We start from the raw sequence: 18,666 nt of genomic DNA on the forward strand, positions 1-18,666 counted from the left end.
TTAGCCCAAGACTGAACCATTCCCGAAGCAAACTCTTCAGATAGGGATTGGACTGGATTATAAGACAGAAAATGATACTGGTGAGGAGTAAGTTTCTTGGCTTAAGTAGACAAGTGAGACTATGTGGGCAGCTCCTGTCTGGAAGAGAGATGAGAAGGCAGAGGGGGACAGGAGCTTATTGAATGGACACAGGGAATACAAGGTAGAGAGAAGGAGTGTGCTGTCTCATTAGGGGAAGAGCAGCTAGGAGTGCATAGCAAGGTGTATATAAGTTTTTGTATGAGAGACTGACTTGATTTGTAAACTTTCACCTAAAGCACAATTTAAAAAAAAAGTCCCTGCTCACTTTCAGAAAAAATTATTCACAATATTATTAAAAAAAAAAAGTCCCTCCCCACGTGTCTCCCCTGTCTGAACTTTTCACTGGCTTTGTGTCACCCAGAAGCCCAAGTTCGAGGTCCTTAGCAGGATCCAAAAGGATCTTCCTGATCTGACCTGAGGTGTTTCTTGCGCCCCAAGCCCTGCCTCCTCCTATACTTTATACTCCAACAACTCCAAACTATTTATAATCCGCCAAGTACTCCATGTTCTCTTATGCCCCATACTTTTATTTGCAAGTCCCTAATAACATTTTTTTTGATGATGAGCGCTTTCTCATATGCTTATTTGCCCTCTGTATATCTACTTTGGTCATTTCCATTCAGATCTTTTGGCCATTTCCAGTTGGGTTGTTTGCTTTCTTATTGTTGGGTTTTAAGAGTTCTTGGTATGTTTTGGATACAAGGCCTTTATCAGATATGTTTTGCAGATATTTTCTCCCAGTCTGTCTTTTTATTCTTTTAACAGTGTCTTTTGCAGAACAGAACTTTAAAATTTTAATGAAGTCTGACTTATAAAAAAAATTTTTTTTAATGAATTGTGCTTTTGATGTTATATCTAAAAGGTCATTGCTAAACTTGAGGTCACCTAGACTTTCTCCTATATTAGCTTCCAGAAGTTTTATAGTTTTGCATCTTACAATTTAGGTCTATGATCCATTTTGAGTTAATTTTTGTGAAAGAGGTAAGCTCTCTGTCTAGCTTCCTTTTTTCCCACGTGGATGTCCAGTCATTCAAGCACCATTTATTGAGAAGATTATTCTTTCTCAGTTGAATTGCTTTTGCTCCTTTGTCAAAGATCAGTTGTATAAGCCTATTTCTGGGCTCTCTATTCTATTTATTGGTTTATTTGTCTCTTTCTTCACCAATACCACACTGTCTTGATCATTATACCTTTATAATAAGCCTTGAAGTTGGATACTGTCAGTCTTTCAAGTCTGTTCTTCTCAGTATTGTGTTGACCATGCCCCATACTATTCAATATGCTAATCACTCTCTTCTCTGTGCTTCCCTTGAACTGTGCATATCCATCTACTGCTATGCTCATCAGCTGTATTGTAATTACTTCCTCAGGTCTGTCTTTCCTGCCACACTGTGAGATGCTTCAGGGCAAGATGATGAGTTTTTCATCTTTCTGGCCCAGTGCCTAGTACAGCGTCTGGTATACAGAAACACTCAATATGCATTTGTGGGATGAATGGATGGGCAGGTTGATGGGTGGAAGAGGGTAATCTTATAAGAGGCACGAGATAGTTTTGGGACAAGGTGTTTATGCAACAGATTCCCCAGAGAAGAAGATAAATTGCCTTTTCCTGAAAGCTCAGACATTTGAGGAGGGGACTAAGCTGTGGCCCAGGCCAGGCAGTGTCTAAGCCAGGAATGAGGAACTTTGGGATGATGTGGGTGACCTCCTGCCAGACTCACTTCCCTTTTCTTCTAGATAAAAGGTCCCTGGGGAGATGGCCAGCTGGAGGCACCTGTACTGAGAGGGTGAGCCGTGTAGGATGACAGGTGGAGAGGAGCTTCCTTGTGCACACTTTGAAGTAGATAAACAGAACATCTCCCTCTGGCCCAGAGGCAAGCATCAGCCACTGTCTCAACCTTGCTCATTGCTCTGCACCCAAACCAGTTGTTTGCTGGTCCTTCAACAAGTGTTTGCTTCTTCTTCTCCCAACAGAGCCTCCTAGCAAGATGGATCGGCCCCTGGCTCTGAGGAAACCTTCTACCCTGTGTGCCGTGTTGACCTTCTTGACTCTGGTCCTGGTTACCTCCATCCTACTGCAGAGTATCCTCTGTGAGTCCTCAGGCTTTATCTTCTGCACTTAGCCCTTCTTCACTACCCAGTGGCACTCTTGAGGCCCAGTCCCTCCCTTGTCTGCCCTTCGGTGGACCCCCTTCCTCTGACTTTTCCACCTGTCTTGTTTCTCCTCTTTCCATGTGTAGTAACAGGGTCACCTGGCCTGGTAAGATGAGCCGCTGCACTTTCCTTCCAAATTCCTGGGAGATTTTCCGGACTGGGATCAGTGATTGCATGTTTGTGCTCATGGATATGCATTGTTTGTCCCCAGGAAATGTTCACCTACTTCTTCATCCCTCTTCCCTGAACTATGCATCCCTTTGATTCAGAGCCTGTGAGCAGCCCCAGCGGCAAGTGAAATGTCTCTTGGCCTCATGAGGAACTGAGTCCCACATGTGCCCTCAGCCCCAGCTGACTGGATGGCCAACGAGCTCACAAATCTCCACTGTTTGACACCCCTCACCAGGACTCCTTCATGCTCTCTTCATTCTCCTGTCCCCGTGAGATCACTTCATGGGAATCTTCCTACTCATTCATTGGATGTGTAATATACCTTTCTTCCTCTTCTGGTTTTGCAAATTTCATGCTCTCTGCAACTGGCTGAGAGTTCTTCCTTCTGCCAGGTCTCCAGAAGCACAAGGAGAGAATTGATTGTCTTCTCTCTTCGTGGCCTTGAGGCACATATGGGCTCAGACTTGTAGCCTCTGAGCAGAGCCTCTCGCCACCACTTGCCCTATCCGAGACCCCTGGTCTCTAATTTGCCTTTTCCACAGGGCTTTCCTTTGCACCCTCTTGGTTTCCTTCTGTTCCCCCTTCAAGGTACCCAAGACTGTGACATGAGTTGAGTGTGAAAGGGCAAGGGAAGGGGAGATGTGGTTTCATAATTCTCCCTTTCTGTTTCTGTGGAGAAGAAACCACTTCCAGATTAGGAAGCTGCATGGCTGGCCTTCCCTATGTGGGCAGATGTGGGAGGTGTGCCCCCGCCAACAGCCACTGCAGGGGTATCTGATCAGAGAAGGTTGGGAATCAAGTGATAGGACCCAGAGGGATGTGGAGAGGTGATGAGGGAGTGATTGAAGACATCCCTTTATAAATGTGCCCTTAATGTTCAAAGAAAATTCAGACTGGGTTCTAATCCCTGCTTTTGCCTGCCTGTGAGTTCTTCTAACAAACAGTTTATGTTTTTATCAGTTTTTGTATTGTCTGCATCCACCAGAGCTCCTGACATGTGGTAGGTGTCCACTGCATGTTTGTTGAATGAATATATTAATGAATGAATGGAGATAGGAGGGAGCTACTTGGGCTGGCTTGGTTCCTTGAGAAGCTTGAGCCTGTCCCTTCCCTTCTCTTCCTTTTATCACCCCACCCCCAGGGGTCCCCTCAGTTGACCTCTTGATTTCTCCAATTCAGATTCCTGGTTGTTGGGCACAATATCAGATGTAAGGATCAATGCTCAGTTGCTGAAAGGGCGTGTGGACAACATCAGCACAGAAGGTTCTGAAATTAAGAGGAATCAAGGTGGCCTGAAGACAGCCAGTGTTCAGATCCAGAGGGTGAATGTCAGCCTGAATCACGTGCACTCTCAGCTTCTGACGTTGGAAACTGGTCTGGAGAAAGCCAATGCACAGATTCAGATGCTAACAAAAAGTTGGGAGGAAGTCGATGCTCTAAATGCCCAAATCCCAGAGTTAAAAAGAGATTTGGATAAAGCCAGTGTTTTAAATGCAAAGGTCCGGGGACTTCAGAGCAGTTTGGAGAATATGGGCAAGTCACTCAGACAACAAAGTAAGTGTCTCAGCAAATAAGATTGCAAGCCCACCAGTGCGCTTGGGACCTTGCCCATCTCAGACATGAGAATGTTTGGCCTGTGGTTGAGGAGAGAAAAGGAAAGGAGCAGGGCTGGCACAGGCGAGAAAGTTAAGAAGAGAGGGCTCAGCACTGGGGTGGGAAGGATTTAGGAACTGCTCAGGAGATTTTTTTTTTTTTCAGGAGAGGAGGAACCAGGGACCAGCTAGGGCTCCCATACCAAGGTGCAGAATATAAAAGCATTAGGGAGTCTTTGTCCTGGCCCAAAGCAGCCATTTCCCAGTAAGTTCCTAACCTAGATCCCACAGGCTCAGCCACTTGTGATGGCCAATGGAGAATTGTTTTCTGCCCACGGTAGAGAAAAATCCTTGAACCATCCTCTCTCCCTTTCTTCTCTCTAGCCCAAAGGCTCTACTAGTCTCAGTCAGGCTTTCAAAATCTGAGAGTATCCCAAAACCCCTACATGAGAACCCAGTAGCCCCAGGCCCAGCCTAATTCATTACTCTCTCTGGCATCCCATTCAAGTACCCCCACCTAGCCAGCACCCACAGAAAACAGGAACAGCAGTGTTCACCTTTAGCCCTTGTTCTCCAGATGACATTCTACAGATGGTTTCTCAAGGCTGGAAGTACTTCAAGGGGAACTTCTATTACTTTTCTCGTGTCCAAAAGACCTGGTACAGTGCCCAGCAGTTCTGTAAGTCCAGGAATTCGCAGTTGACTTCAGTGACCTCAGAGAGTGAACAGGTGAGTATTTTCCTATGGGTTCTGGGAAGGGGGTGTGTTAACAGCTCATGGCCTTTATCAGTCAGGATGGGCAAGATTATGCTACATAACAAATGATTCCCAAATATCAGTGATACAACAACAAAGGATTATTTCTCATTTATGCTACATGTCTAGTGAGGGCCAGCAAGAGGGCTCTATTCATTATGGCTACTCAAAGATCTAGGTTGAAGGAGACTTCATTTCAACATGTGTTGCCACCATAGCTGAGGCAGGAAAATGGAAGATGGCAAATTATTCATTAGCTCTTAAAGCTTCTGCCTGGAAACAACAGACATCACTTCTACTCACATTTCACTGGCCAAAGCAAATCACACAGAACCCTGACCCTCAAAGAGGGCAGGGAGGTGCAATCTTTTCACATGCCAAGAAAACAGAAATACTTGTGAACAGTATTAATGGTACCACATGACCCAGGAAATCTGCCTGGTGAGACAGAATATTGAACAAAGGCCTTTCATCTGGGAGGCAGAATAGCAGAGTGGGTAATAGCATAGGCTCTAGATTCAGTCAGAGCATGGAGTCCCGATGCTGCCACCTAACCAGTCCTATAGCCTTGGGTAGGTTATTTATCCTCGCCAGGCCTCAGCCTATTTATCTACGAAACATGTATGGTAATAGTATCTGCCTCAGAGAATAAATGAATAAGTACACATAAAGGGCTTAGCATAGTGCCTCCAAAACCCATTGCCGTTTAGTAGACTCCGACTCATAGTGACCGTATAGGATGGAGTAGAACTGTTCCATAGGGTTTCCAAGGTTGTAATCTTTACAGAAGCAGACTGTCACATCTTTCTTCTATGGAGCAACTGGGTTCGAACCACTGACTTTTCAGTTAACAGCCAAGCGCTTAAACACTATATCACCAGGGCTAGCATAGTAAAAAAAAAAAAAAAAGACATATTAATAGCTCAGTAAATTTGGCTATTATTATCTGGGCCATCCTCTTGGGGTCTCTGCTCTGGGGTTTAGCTGAGTCTTTCTTGAATTCCACCCGCCCCTTCCTAAGGCCTGAGTCTATTAGTTGCAGGGCAATGAATAATAAGAATTTGGAAGATGTATTCTGGGCTTTGGCAAGGACAGGAAGAGGCTTGAGCGAGGTCAGTGTGAGCAGTGTGTGTTGGGTTCAGGGGCTGTCTAGAGGACAGGTGAAGAACATTCAGACAGATGCTCAGACTCTGAGCCATGGCAGCCCCTCTACTCACTCTGTCTTCCCTACAGGAGTTTCTATACAAGACAGCGGGAGGAATTTCCTACTGGATCGGCCTGACCAAAGCAGGGAGTGAAGGGGACTGGTCCTGGGTAGATGACACCCCGTTCAATAAGGTCCAAAGTGCAAAGTAAGCCCCGTAACCTCCTTCCCAACCTGACTCCCCTGGGCCAGTGCATGAAGGGCAAGTATGGGGCTTGTGATTCTTCCCTATCCCAGTGTGGCAGGAGTGTTGGAATGGAGAGCTAACTCACCTCTGCTACTAACTGTCTGGGGGAACTGGGACAAACCAGGGGCCTCTTGGTGCCATTGGAGTTCGGCAGCACAGCCTTGCACACAGCTTTGCAGGGATCCTCTTCTAAGTCCAGGTCTTTGCCATGTGCGTTTGTGTTAGGGCGTGTGAATGGTGTGCTGGCTTGGCCCTAACTTGGGGCATGATGGAAGGTTTAGGGCTTAAAGGCTCACCAATTCCCTTCCTCTTAGGCTTGAGTGCAGAAACTCTCTACGCTATCATCTAGGACCAAATCCAGAATTGAAGTATCTCATTTCTTTGTTAGAAATATTTTTTTCTTTTGTTTCCACTTTGCAAATGTGTTTTGCTTTGTTGTCCTTCTTGGTAGGTTCTGGATTCCAGGTGAACCCAACAATAGTGGGTACAGTGAACACTGTGCCCATATAAGGATGGCTTCACTTCAGTCTTGGAATGATGCCTCCTGTGACAATACGCTTCCCTTCATCTGTAAGCAGCTGTATATCCCATCAGAACCATGACAGGACTGGCCCCCTCACTCACTCTTTGAATGCCAATGCTTGTCACACTGGAGGAACTACCTCCCTCTCTTCCATCCTCCAGGCTGACTCCACACCTTCATTTTTCTAGCTTCACTATTGTCCCAAAGCCATCCTGGGGTCCGGCTGCCTTGCTGGTAGTTCTCTGACTCCATAGAGACAGCTGATATGGAAAGGAGAACTTGAGTTAAGATGGGAGGAAATGGTGGACAGAATTTGGACGTTCCTACTGGCCTGACAAATTAGGTCAGGACCTGTAATCTGGGACAACATTCCTGGGGAGCCCCTGGGGAACTGGGGGTTGCATTCCTTCGGAGAAGTGAGCAAGTGGGTCTTCGTGGCATTGTCATCAGTCTGTAGGCAACTCCTCAAGTCATGGACCCCAAAATGTTTCTTATAAAATTCTGGGAATTTTTCTGTTGTCAGATGGAAAGTTGGGAGCCAGGGGCTGGTGAGAACTTTGTCTTATTCAACTTGTGCATTTATTTTATTGTATTAATTTTTTTCTGAATCAGTAGGCTGATGATGCTTGACATGCCCTCTCAATGTTGTAATAAAATGCTCTTGAAAAATCTGTATTTTCTCATTTTAATAAAAAAGGAGAGGAAAAAAAATAAAAAAACCAAAAACACTTGACTCACCCCTACTGACTGACTGATGCTAGCTCTGGTGAACAGGTACTATGATATTTTATTTTTCTGTTTCCTTCCTTCCTTCCTCCCTGCCTCACTCTCTCCCTATCTGCCTATCTACCTATTGTCTTCCTTTCTTCCTTCTTTTTTTAGCTGTTTAGTGTTACATATGAGTCCTGGTGGTACAGTGGTTAAGGCTCCCGACTGCTAACCAAAAGGTCAGCAGCTTGAAACCACCAGCAGCTCTGCAGGAGAGAAACGTGGCAGTCTGCTTCCATAGAGATTTATAGCCTTGGAAACTCTGTGGGGTTGCTATGAGTTGGAATCAACTCAATGGCAATGGGTTTGGGTTTTTTTCTTGAGTGTTACATATAGAGGTTCATGGGTGGCACAAACAATTAAGCACTCAGCTGTTAACTGAAAAGTTGGTGGTTTGAACCTACCCCATAGTGCTGTGGAAGAAAGGCCTGGTGATCTGTTTCTGTAAAGACTACAGCCAAGAAAACCCAATGACACAGTTGTACTCTGTAACATATGGGGTTGCCATGAGTTGGAATTTACTCAATGGCAACAGGTTTGGTTTTTTGGTTTTAGTGTTACATGGGCTATGTTTTCTTTACTTTTATAACCTGGTGGCATAGTGGTTTTGAGCTACGGCTGCTAACCAAAAGATCCGCAGTTCAAATCCACCAGACACTCCTTGGCAACTGTGTGGGGCAGTTCTACTCTGTCCTATAGGGTCACTATGAGTTGGAATCAACTCAATGGCAGTGGGTTTGGTTTGGCTTTTGAGTTTGGGAAATAAGCTCTTATATAGTTTTTGTTGTTTTCTGGCTGTCTAGCTACTTATTTCCATTTCCCTCACAAAGCACTCAGCTTCCCTTGTCAGAATCGTTCCTAACCCTGTTGCCCTGGTTGGGGCTGGGCCCTGGAATCAGGAGCTGCCACTGGCTCCCATACGGGTCTCACCTGGTCAGGACTCCAGGCTGCCCCCAGCAGGGCAACGAGTTGCTTATCTCATGGATTTCAGACCCTCTTTTCCTTCTACCTCTTGTGTTACCACTCCAGACCTCCAAAAGCCTCCTGTCCTCTCTGTCCCAAGACAACTTCCATTTTTCTGGTCACAGAATGATTGACAATGATTGATTATCTGTGTCACTGAAAACACAGATTACTCAATTAATTGTAAATACAATGTGTTTTTAAAAGTGAATTTTTATTGTTCCATGGGAGCCTAAAGCAAAGAGGCTTAAAAAGGTTTTCTGAAGAACAGACACTTAAGTGGAGTCTTGAAAGATGAGAAGGATTTAGGCAGTGAGTGGAGCGGGGACAGAAACAAGGAAAGATAATTCCATGTAGAGGGAACAGAAAGTACAAAGAGATAGTGGGACATGTTTGAGGAGCCCAGAGCAGTCCATTCTTCCAGGAGTGTGGTGTGAGATGAAGCAGGAGGCATGGGCAGAGGCCAGGTCTTGGAGGGCTTCAAAGTCAGGTGAAGGATTCTGGATTTCATTCAAAGCACAAGGGGAAGTCCTCAAAATGTTTTGGCAGAAGAGTGACATGATCCTGATTTTTTTTTTTTTTTCTTTTGAAAGAAGAAGAATGACAAATTATTTGCTATGCCTACAAGCTCGAACACTTTTAGGAATAACAAGCTCCACAAACATGCCGTAAGAGCTATGACACTGGAGTAAGCATTTGTCATACTTTTGTGGTCTTTCTTTTGCACTAGTTTTAGGTAACTTCCTATGTTTTGACTCCCACCTTCTCAAGTTAGAAGCAGAATTAATATTTGTAGCCTTCATTGCAGAAAGGTGTAGACGTGTGACACAGGCCCCACCAATCAGATTCAACCAGGAGAGACCTTTGATTTGGTCCTGGTGTTTGTCCAGGGCATAGGCGGGGTTTGGTGTTGTCACTTCTAGAATCATCTCAATGTTGCTGGAGCATTGTTCCTGCCAGCACAGACTCCACAGCCTGACTCTTTGTCTTCTGAGAGTCTGTAAACTACCTAATGTCTTTTTAAAAAAAAAAAACAACTGTGTTTTAGAATAGTTTTAGATTTATAGAAAAATTGTGGAGATAATACAAGGAGTTCCTGTATGCCCCATACCCAATTTCCCAGATTATTAACATTTTACATTAGCGTGGTTTATATTTGTGGCAATTAATAAACCCATATCCATACGTTATTATTAACCACAGTCCATACTTTGTTCAGATTTCCTTAATTTTGCCCTAATGTCCTTTTCTTGCTCCAGGATACCACATTACATTTAGTGCTTAGGCTTCCCTTGATTTTGACAGTTTCTCAGACTTTCTTCGTTTTTTGTGATCTTGATGGTTTTGAGAAATACTGACCAGGTAGAATGTCCCTTAGTTGGGATTTGATTAATGTTTTTCTCATAAGACTGGGGCTATAGATTTTTGAGGAAGTCCACAGAGGTAAAATGCCATTCTAATCACATCACATCAAGGGTATAGTTTATCAATGTGATTTACCACTGTTGATGTTAACCTTGATCATCTGGCTTGAAGAAGTGTTTGTCAGGTTCCTTCCCTTTCCATAATGTATTATTTGGAAGGAAGTCACTATATGTAGTTTGCACTAGAGAGTTCTGTTTCACTTCCTTGAGGACAGTATATCTATATTAATTATTTGGCTTTGTTCTTCATTAGAGATGTAGCTATTCTTCTCCATTTACTTATTTATTTATTCATTCATATTAGTATGGACCCATCTGTATTTCATACTTTACATTATAAATCAATGCTCTTTTATTTATTTTCTTTCTCAAACTGTTCAGCTTTGGCCATTGGGGGCTCTTTTAGTTGACTTCTCTGTCTCTTGGATATACCTCTCAACATTGTGCATGTTTGTGTTTAGTATTTCCTTACTTTCTGGCACTATAGGCTTATCTTGTATATTTCATGACCCAGTCCTAGAATCAGCCATTTCTCCAAGAAGTCTTAATTTCTTTTATTGTAGAATGGTATTAGAAAACAAGATCCAGGCACTAGGCATGTTTATGGTTACAGGGGTGTCATTGCTCCTAGGCATTCTAAGATGACAGAGCAAGGAAATATACGTACGTGTAACTAATTGTGTTTTGAAAAGATGTTTATGCCTGTGATATGATAACAGGACTGGAGAAAGGGCAAGATGAGAAGCAGGGAGAAGAACAGAACACTAATTACAGTCTGGTGAGATGATAGTGGCTTGTATAAATGTCTGCTAATGTGTGATACGTAAGAGAGAAATTTTTAGTAAAGCTTCAACCAGAGTAAAATGTATAACTAAAATCCATATTTCATTCAGCAGAATTAAAAGGTGAAGTTAACAATGCCTGACTTTCAGGTCTCTTATCTGCCTAGCAAAGATGGAAGAAATGTGTCTAAGGAGGGAGTCCTGGAGCCAAATTTATCACAAAGTCTCAGTACCAGGTAATCCTCAAGATATGTTTTACATCAAACATGGCAGCCCCAAGGAGTGTTTCACATCAAACCAGACACTTTTATGACCTATCATGGGAATGCGTATAGTGAGCAACCTGTGACTATGATTGGTAATCTCTGTGCCAACCTAAATTTCTGTGATTAGCCCCTGTAACCAATTACATAGCGTATTTGTATCCATGTACCCAACAGAAACCCTTCCCCTGCTTATGACCTCAATTGAAAACTTACCAATTTTGATTTTGTTGTAACCTCCTGTCTTAGCCCAATATTAGCCTTTGTTCTGAAACCCTCTTACTGGAATTTCCAAGTTTTCACTTGTGTGAAATGGTGGTTTCCTTCATTTGAGTGAATCTTTTTGCTGAATAAATCCTTGGAATTTTAATTTCAAGGCCTGAATAGATTTCTTCTATGACAGATATTCTTATTGTTGTTGTTAGATTTGATATGCTGGCCTAAAATCAGGACATTTTGTACTGCTGGATACAGGTGCTCACATCATGTCAAAGAGGAGTTGCCTTTCATTTCCTTGCTCTGGCTTCCTCTGTTTGGCTTTAGTGTTAAGCAGACTTTCCCTAAGAGTGATTCCAATAACTCTAAGCCTGCAACTTCACAGCTCTGCAATTTTGGAGGAAAGAGTTTCTCTTTGCCAACAGTTTCAGCAAAAATTTGGGATTGGGTCTCATTGGATTGACTTGGGTCTCATGCCTATCCCTGAACCTGTAATAGAAGCCAATTAGATGTTGATTGAGCCACAAGCTTATTCCTAGAGCTGGGGTTTGAGTATAGGTTCAGCCTTGCCCATACCAGAGAGACTGAACAAGAGGAAAGGGTAGTTCTCAAAAAAAATCAGAAGATTGATACCTGAAGAAGGGAGATGCTGGGCTGGCAAGCACAACAGCTCTGCACTCAAGTTTCCAGGAGAGGAAATCCCATATGCAAAGGTTCTGAAGTGGGAAAGACCTTACAGAGGGCCATAGTGACTGGTGGGTGGTGAGTGAGGAGGGGGATGATGTGAAACGTGATTAGAATAGAGGTTAACAAACTATGGCCCATGGTTCAAATCTGGCCCACCACTTTTTTTCATATGGACTGTTAGCTAAAAATGGTTTTTAACAAATTTAAATGGTTGAAAAACATCAGAAGAATAATACCTCATTACATGTAAGAATTATGTGAAATTCAGATTTCAGTGTTTTTACGCAAAGCTTTATTGTGTTTTATTGGAATACAATAAAGTTTTATTGGAACATAATAAGGTCCTCCCCCCCCCCCCGGTTTGTTTATTACAAAGACCAACAGTAATTACTCACTCATTCTCCATTGCATAATTTCTACCGCTGAATTTTATTTTAAATGTCTACCTGGTCTGCAATTCCTATTGTATTATTCACGAGCTATGTGACACTGGGCAAGTTATATAACTTCTTTCAGTCTTTATTTGTTCATCTGTGAAATGGAGGTGATGATGCCTACCCCTAGAGTTGTTAAGCAAGATCCCATATGTAGGCACCTGATAGTTGCTTTTATATTTCTAGCAATGGTCAATAAAAATTCCAACAAAATCAAATATGGCTACTCCAGGATTTATTATAGAATTTGACTATATATGGATGTTAAAAGTAGCTCCCTTTTAAGGACTAATGTCATGGAGAAATGCTTATGATGTAATACTAAGTGGAAAATGCAGAATACAAACAATATAATGCAGTATGATCACAAATATTAACAGTGGTAGAATTATAGGTGGATTTTTTTATGCTTTATTTTCTCAGTTTCCAACAATGAACATGGCAACCGCATATGTACAGAGTAGAACCGCACTTCATACACAGAGTTTTCAAGGCTGTGACCTTTTGGAAACAGATTGCCAGGCCTGAAAACAGCGAGAGCTGGAACTCAACTGCCTTGTTTTTCCAGGTCTCATAAGTTTTCTGCCTTTGACAGGGTGCAGTCTTACCACTTGTCTATCTCTATCAGTGGAGAATATTTGAATTTTTCTTCTCTGACAGGTTTCTGCCTTACACAGGTTTTGGCTGCCACAGGTTTTACTGCAATAAGTTTTCTTGGAACACAGCCTTGCCCATTCATTTATGTATTGTCTATGGTTGCTTTCATGCTACAAGGGGCAAAGTTGAGTAGTTCCAATGGAGACCATATGGCCCCCAGAGTTTAAAATATTTGCTATCTGGCCCTTAATAGAAAAAATGTACTGACCCCCAGTTTAGAAAGCTAGTTCACACAGGACCTAAAGAGACTGCATTTTATGCAAAGTGCATAAGCCATTGGAGGGTTTAACCGGACAAAGAGCACAATAAAGAAAACCATAAACAATTTTGCATTTATAAACTTAAAATAGGAAATAGAATCCAGCAGCACAGTAAAAGAATAAAACACAATGGTCAGTAAGGGTTTATTTCAGGGATGCTGATCTAACACCTGGGGTCTCCATGAGTCAGAATTGAGTCCATTGCAACTGGCTGGTTGGTCTAAAAAGAGGGAGAGGTAGTATTTTCCAGAACTACTTTCAGGGAGAGTGCTGTGTATGTTTGGGAGAAATAATTTAACAACTGCATGAACTGCGAGGGGTAAAGCCATAAAGAGTATGCCTGCGTAACTGTGAGTGGTTTCTGAGTCTTCAAAGGAAGAAGAGACTGCTTTAATAGAGGTTTTTTTGATGTTACTGAAAACCAGCTAGTCCAAGTGGGATCTGGAAATTTAGGAACACAACAGAATTGACCTGCATAAAAGATGAAAGCTGGTGTGGATGGGCACAGTGTGGGGAAAAAGCCAGAGAGAAGAAGGAGAGATGAGTCATTGTTGGGCAGTAAGATGGACTTGGGGTGTAGTTTCACAGCTCTTCTTCTATCTTCCACCTACTAAGCAAATGGGGCAAGAATTCACAGACTGCTTGATAAAATGTATACTGTTACAAAGGTTTTGTGTGAATGCTCAGTTTTGTGGGAGCTCAAAGAAAAGGATGAGAAGGGGCAGTTTGCTTAAAGATGGCTTAATGTTAAAAAATCTATTCATATAATTAATCACAAAATAGGTTAGAAAAGAAATTTTATAAGACAACTGTCATGGATTGAATTGTATTCCCCCCAAATATCTGTCAACTTGATTAGGTCGTGATTCCCTTGTATAATCATCTACCATTTTATCATCTGATGTGATTTCGTTATGTGTTGTAAATCCCATCACTATGATGTAATAAGATGGATTAACGGCAGTTATATTGATGAGGTCTACAAGATTAGTTTGTTAAGGCAATCTCTCTGGAGGTATAAAAGAGAGAAGCAAGCGGAGAGACATGGGGGACCTCATACCACCAAGAAAGCAGCGCTGGGAACAGAGGGTGTCCTTTGGACCTGAAGTTCCTGAGCTGAGATGCTCCCAGACCAAGGGAAGACTGATGCATCACAAGACCCTTCCTTCAGAGTTGATAGACAGAGAAAAGCCTTCCACTGGAGCCAGCACCCTGAATTTGGACTTCTAGCCTACTGGACTGTGGGAGAATAAACTTCTCTTTGTTAAAGCTGTCCACTTGTGGTATTTCTGCAATAGCAGCACTAGGTGACTAAGATAACAACTAATTTTCAAACAGTGTTTAGGAACGTCTGACCAGCGCAACAAAATAAGGCTAAAATAGTTATTACAGAAAAAGAAAGTCATTAGCTGTTATAATCACTTATCTAGATAACTCCCAACCTAAAATCAATTAAAGGACTACAGTATATATTTAGATTGCCAGAATCAAAACTCCTGAAGCCCACCTACCAAGGACCACCAGAGACACACCTGTGATGAGAAATGATAGGTTTTTTAAGCATTCTGCAGCAAGGAGGAGTGCATTGCAGGGGGGGCCATGGGACATCTCAGTGAAGGGGGGCATTGGGAGAAACTTTTTACAGGCTTTGGTCTGATGCCGGAAGATTCTAAGGAGAGGTTGATATATACACATGGCTCATTGTGCAATCTAGGTTCTACGTCTCCTGGGACATTAAAAAAATATATGTATGTATATATGTCATTGTTAGGTGCCATTGGGTCAGTTGCGAATCATAGTGACCCTATATACAACAAAATGAAACACTGTCTGGTCCTGCACCATCCTCATAATCGTTATGCCTGAGCCCATTGTTGCAGCCACTGTGTCAATCCACCTCTTTGAGGGTCTTCCTCAACGAGATGTGTGTGTATATATATATATATATTCCTTAATAAAAGCTCAGTGTTCCCTAAGCAATGATGCCTTCTTTCCTCCCTCCGTATTGCCCAACTCTGTAACCACTAGTTTTAGGCTGCATTCTCTAGAGGAGAAGTATATATACATATATATATGTATGTATATAAGTGTGTATGTGTGTATATATATATATATATATATATATACACACGTACATACATATATATGGACTTGGAAGGAATATGATTGGAAAACTGGAGACAAGGAGGTATGGGGAACATCTCTGAATGAACCAAAGAAGTGAAGATATTGGTGTCTCGTGAATGCTCAGAAAAGGGTGATGTCAGCAGAGGAGGATTTTAACAATCAAGTGGATTGGATGACTTTATGTGGAAACCAGTCATCATCTTTCCCCCATCCACTCCAGTCATTGCCCAATGGGCTCATGAACAAAGTGGCCATGGTGGCAGGGTTGGAGGTTATGCACGGGCTCTGCAACATGAACTTATACTCACCAAAGCTGACTTGGCTACATCCACTGCTGAGTGCCCAATCTGCCTGCAGCAGAGACCAACACTGAGTCCCTGATATGGCACCATTCCTTGCAGTGATCAGCCAGCAACCTGGTGGCAGGTTGATTACATTGGACTGCTTTCATCATAGAAAGGCAGCATTTTGTTCTTACTGGGGTAGACACTTACTCTGAATACAGATTTGCCTTCCCTGCATGGAATGCTTCTGTCAAAACTACCATCTGTGGACTTACAGAATGCCTTATCTGCCATCATGGTTTCCCACACAGCATTGCCTCAGATCAAGGGACTCGCTTTACAGGAAATACAGTGTAGCAATGGGCCCATGCTCGTGGAATTTGCTGGTCTTACCACATTCCCCATCATCCTGAAGTAGCTGGCTTGACAGAATGGTGGAATAGCCTTCAAAAGACACAATTACAGGACAAGTTAGGTGGCAATACCTTGCTGGGTTGAGGCAATATTCTCCAGGAGGCTGTATATGTTCTAAACCAGAGTTTGTGGTGCTATTTCTCACATAGCCAGGATTCATGGGTCCAGGAATGAAGGGGTGGAGATGGGAGTGGCACCACTCACTATTACCTCTAGTGACCCACTCAGATAATTTTTGCTTTCTGCCCTGCAACCCTTATGCTCTGTTGGTCTAGAGGTATTAGTTCCAAGGAGAGGAAAGCTCCCACCTGGAGACACATCACTGGTTCTGCTGAACTGAAAGTTAAGAATGCCACCTGGCCACTGTGGGCTCCTTATGCCTCTGGATCAATAGACAAAGAAGGGAATTACATATTGGCTGGCGTGAGTGATTATCAAGAGGAAATCAAATTGATATTACATAATGGAGGTAAAGATGGATATATCTGGAGTGCAGGAAATCCCTTAGGGCGTCTTTTAGGACTACCATGCCATGTGATTAGAGTTGATGGAAAACTACAGCAACCCAATTCCAAAGTGACTACTAATGGCACATGCTCTTTGGGGATGAAGGTTTGGGTCACCCCACCAGGCAAACAACAATGACCAGCTGAGGTGCTTGCTGAGTGCAAAGGGAATACGGAATGGGTGGTGGAAGAAAGTAGTTCTAAATACCTGCTATGGCCACATGACATGTTGCAGAAATGAGGATTGCAATTGTTATGAGTATTTCTTCCTTGTGTGTGTGCATGAAACCTTCTTTTTTTTTTCACTTATAAAATATAAGATGTAAACAGGGCTAGTGTGTTTTTGGTTGTACATGTGTTAGTTGTATCATGTTAGGTGCAAGTATAATTGTCTTTATCCAGAGATTATCTATGGTTTAAGATTGTACAGGTGCCATGTTGACAAGGGCTGGACTGTGATTGTTAAGATTGTGTGTCAACTTGGCTGGGCCATGATTCTGATCAGTTTGGCAGTTATGATGTAGTCTGGAAATTGTGTGATGATGTAATCACTTTCATGATGAGATCTGATATAATGTGATCACCTCTATGATGCGTGGGATTTGCTTTGAGTAGCCAATTAGTTGAAAGAGAGTTTCCTTGGGGGTATGGCCTGCATCCAATATAGTTGGACTTAATGGCAAAGCTCACAGGCTTTTTGCTTTCTCTAGATCCTGCAGCTGGATCTTGTTCATTTGACCTCTGGTTCTTGGAACCTGAGCTAGAAGCTTACCTGCTGATCTTTGGATTCACCAGCCTCTGTATTCTGTGAGCCAGAAGCCTGCCGATCCTGGGGTTTGTCGGTCTCCACAGCCTGTGAACCAGAGGGCTGTTGTTTGACCTGCTGATCTTGGGTTCACCAGCCCCTGCAGCTATGTGAGCCAGGAGAAGCCTCCAGCCTGATCCATGGAATTGGGACTTTCCAGCCTCTACAACTACAAGAGCCATTTCCTTGACATAAATCTCTCTCTCTCTCTGTATATGTATATAGACATGTCACTGGTTTTGCTTCTCTAGAGAACCCAGCCTAAGACACATGCCAATTTCCCTAAGGCTTTGGATTCCTTCTTCTACAGTATACCAAGGCAGATCTGGCACTTCACCTTGATTTAGTGTGGGCCACTGTATGATCCGTGTTTTTTCAAACCAACCAAATAAACTATTAGATCCTTTCCTAACCTCTTGTACTGAAACACTAAATGAAGAATTTGTGCTTAATGGGCCCCTATCAATAAACTCAGACTGATCCCACATTATGTTACTTGCATGGTTATCCCACACCCTTAATAGCTATTCTCACACATATTCTCCAAGTTTCTGTTTGTACATATTAGAAAACTCAAGCAGTTCTTTTGGAGTGTAGCGTACCTCCTCCTGGGTCATGTTTTGTACTTCACGTTTCGGGGCTTTCTGGGACTCAAGTCTAGTTATAGGTCTAGAAGCAAAAATGAGTGGTGGGGATGTGTTCTGAGAACATTTGGCAACATCTTGCAAGGAATTTGCCTCAGACTATGCTCCAGACAATGACTCAGAAGCCTCCCTAGGTGATGACTCAGACATAGCCGAAGATGATATCTCAGACAAAGGCTCTTCAGAAGCAGCTGGGTTAATCTTATCAGATGGGATGGAGGGGTTAATGGTTTTACTGGGGAGGCTGGCTTAGCAGACAAAGAGGGAGTAATCTCTTCAGATGGAAGTGAGGCTGGTTCTGTTGGCATGAGTGATTCAATGGAATTTGGGGATCAGTGTCCCCAGCTCCCTGATTATCTTCCCATATGTCCCCATTCCAAGTTTCAGGATTCCATTTCTTTCTGATTAATACCCTGACTTTAACTTCAGACACCATTTGAGGTTGGGAATTCATTCAATTCAGCTACTTTTACGATAAGACTCTGGGTTTGGTTTCCGGCAATATGAACCCAGTTACTATAAGAAATAAGGTTTCTTTCAAAGCACAAGTGACTATTTTGAGGTCGTTTATGCACTGCTTGAGCTGTGACTCTGAAGTCCTGAGCTCATCTCTTTCTTTCATCATTCTATCTAGCAAAAGTAGGACCATCAACCAGATTCCTAATACTCCTCATTATGACAAAATTGTGGAAAGGTATCAAACATGCAATGACTCAGAGTCTTGCCTCTCATCAATACCTAATCCATTGGTGGTGATATTTTGC

General features: G+C 42.8%; 1 protein-coding gene across 2 annotated transcripts; it reads left to right on the plus strand.

Annotated features, from left to right (window-relative positions):
* The first annotated feature begins 1,860 nt into the window (after positions 1 to 1,860).
* On the plus strand, positions 1,861 to 12,689 carry CD207 (CD207 molecule). 2 transcript variants are annotated; one of them, XM_049856865.1, is made up of 6 exons: positions 1,861 to 1,955; positions 2,056 to 2,172; positions 3,586 to 3,960; positions 4,576 to 4,727; positions 10,756 to 10,841; positions 12,629 to 12,689. In XM_049856865.1, exons 1-6 carry the CDS (start codon positions 1,883 to 1,885, stop codon positions 12,639 to 12,641), a joined length of 816 nt encoding a protein of 271 aa, XP_049712822.1. In that variant the 5' UTR covers positions 1,861 to 1,882; the 3' UTR covers positions 12,642 to 12,689. The 2 variants fall into 2 exon arrangements, with proteins under 2 accessions (XP_049712822.1, XP_049712821.1); XM_049856864.1 differs by lacking the exons at positions 10,756 to 10,841; positions 12,629 to 12,689 and adding exons at positions 5,988 to 6,106; positions 6,597 to 7,321.
* The last annotated feature ends 5,977 nt before the right edge of the window (positions 12,690 to 18,666 follow it).

The sequence above is a fragment of the Elephas maximus genome, chromosome 17, assembly GCF_024166365.1.
Source record: "Elephas maximus indicus isolate mEleMax1 chromosome 17, mEleMax1 primary haplotype, whole genome shotgun sequence".
Lineage (NCBI taxonomy): Eukaryota > Metazoa > Chordata > Mammalia > Proboscidea > Elephantidae > Elephas > Elephas maximus.

Coding starts and splice junctions, on each gene's coding strand:
- CD207 (XM_049856864.1), top strand. CDS start 1,883: ATGACAGGTGGAGAGGAGCTTCCTTGTGCACACTTTGAAGTAGATAAA. Junction 2,173..3,585: donor CCTACTGCAGAGTATCCTCT/GTGAGTCCTCAG, acceptor TCTCCAATTCAG/ATTCCTGGTTGTTGGGCACA. Junction 6,107..6,596: donor AATAAGGTCCAAAGTGCAAA/GTAAGCCCCGTA, acceptor CCTTCTTGGTAG/GTTCTGGATTCCAGGTGAAC.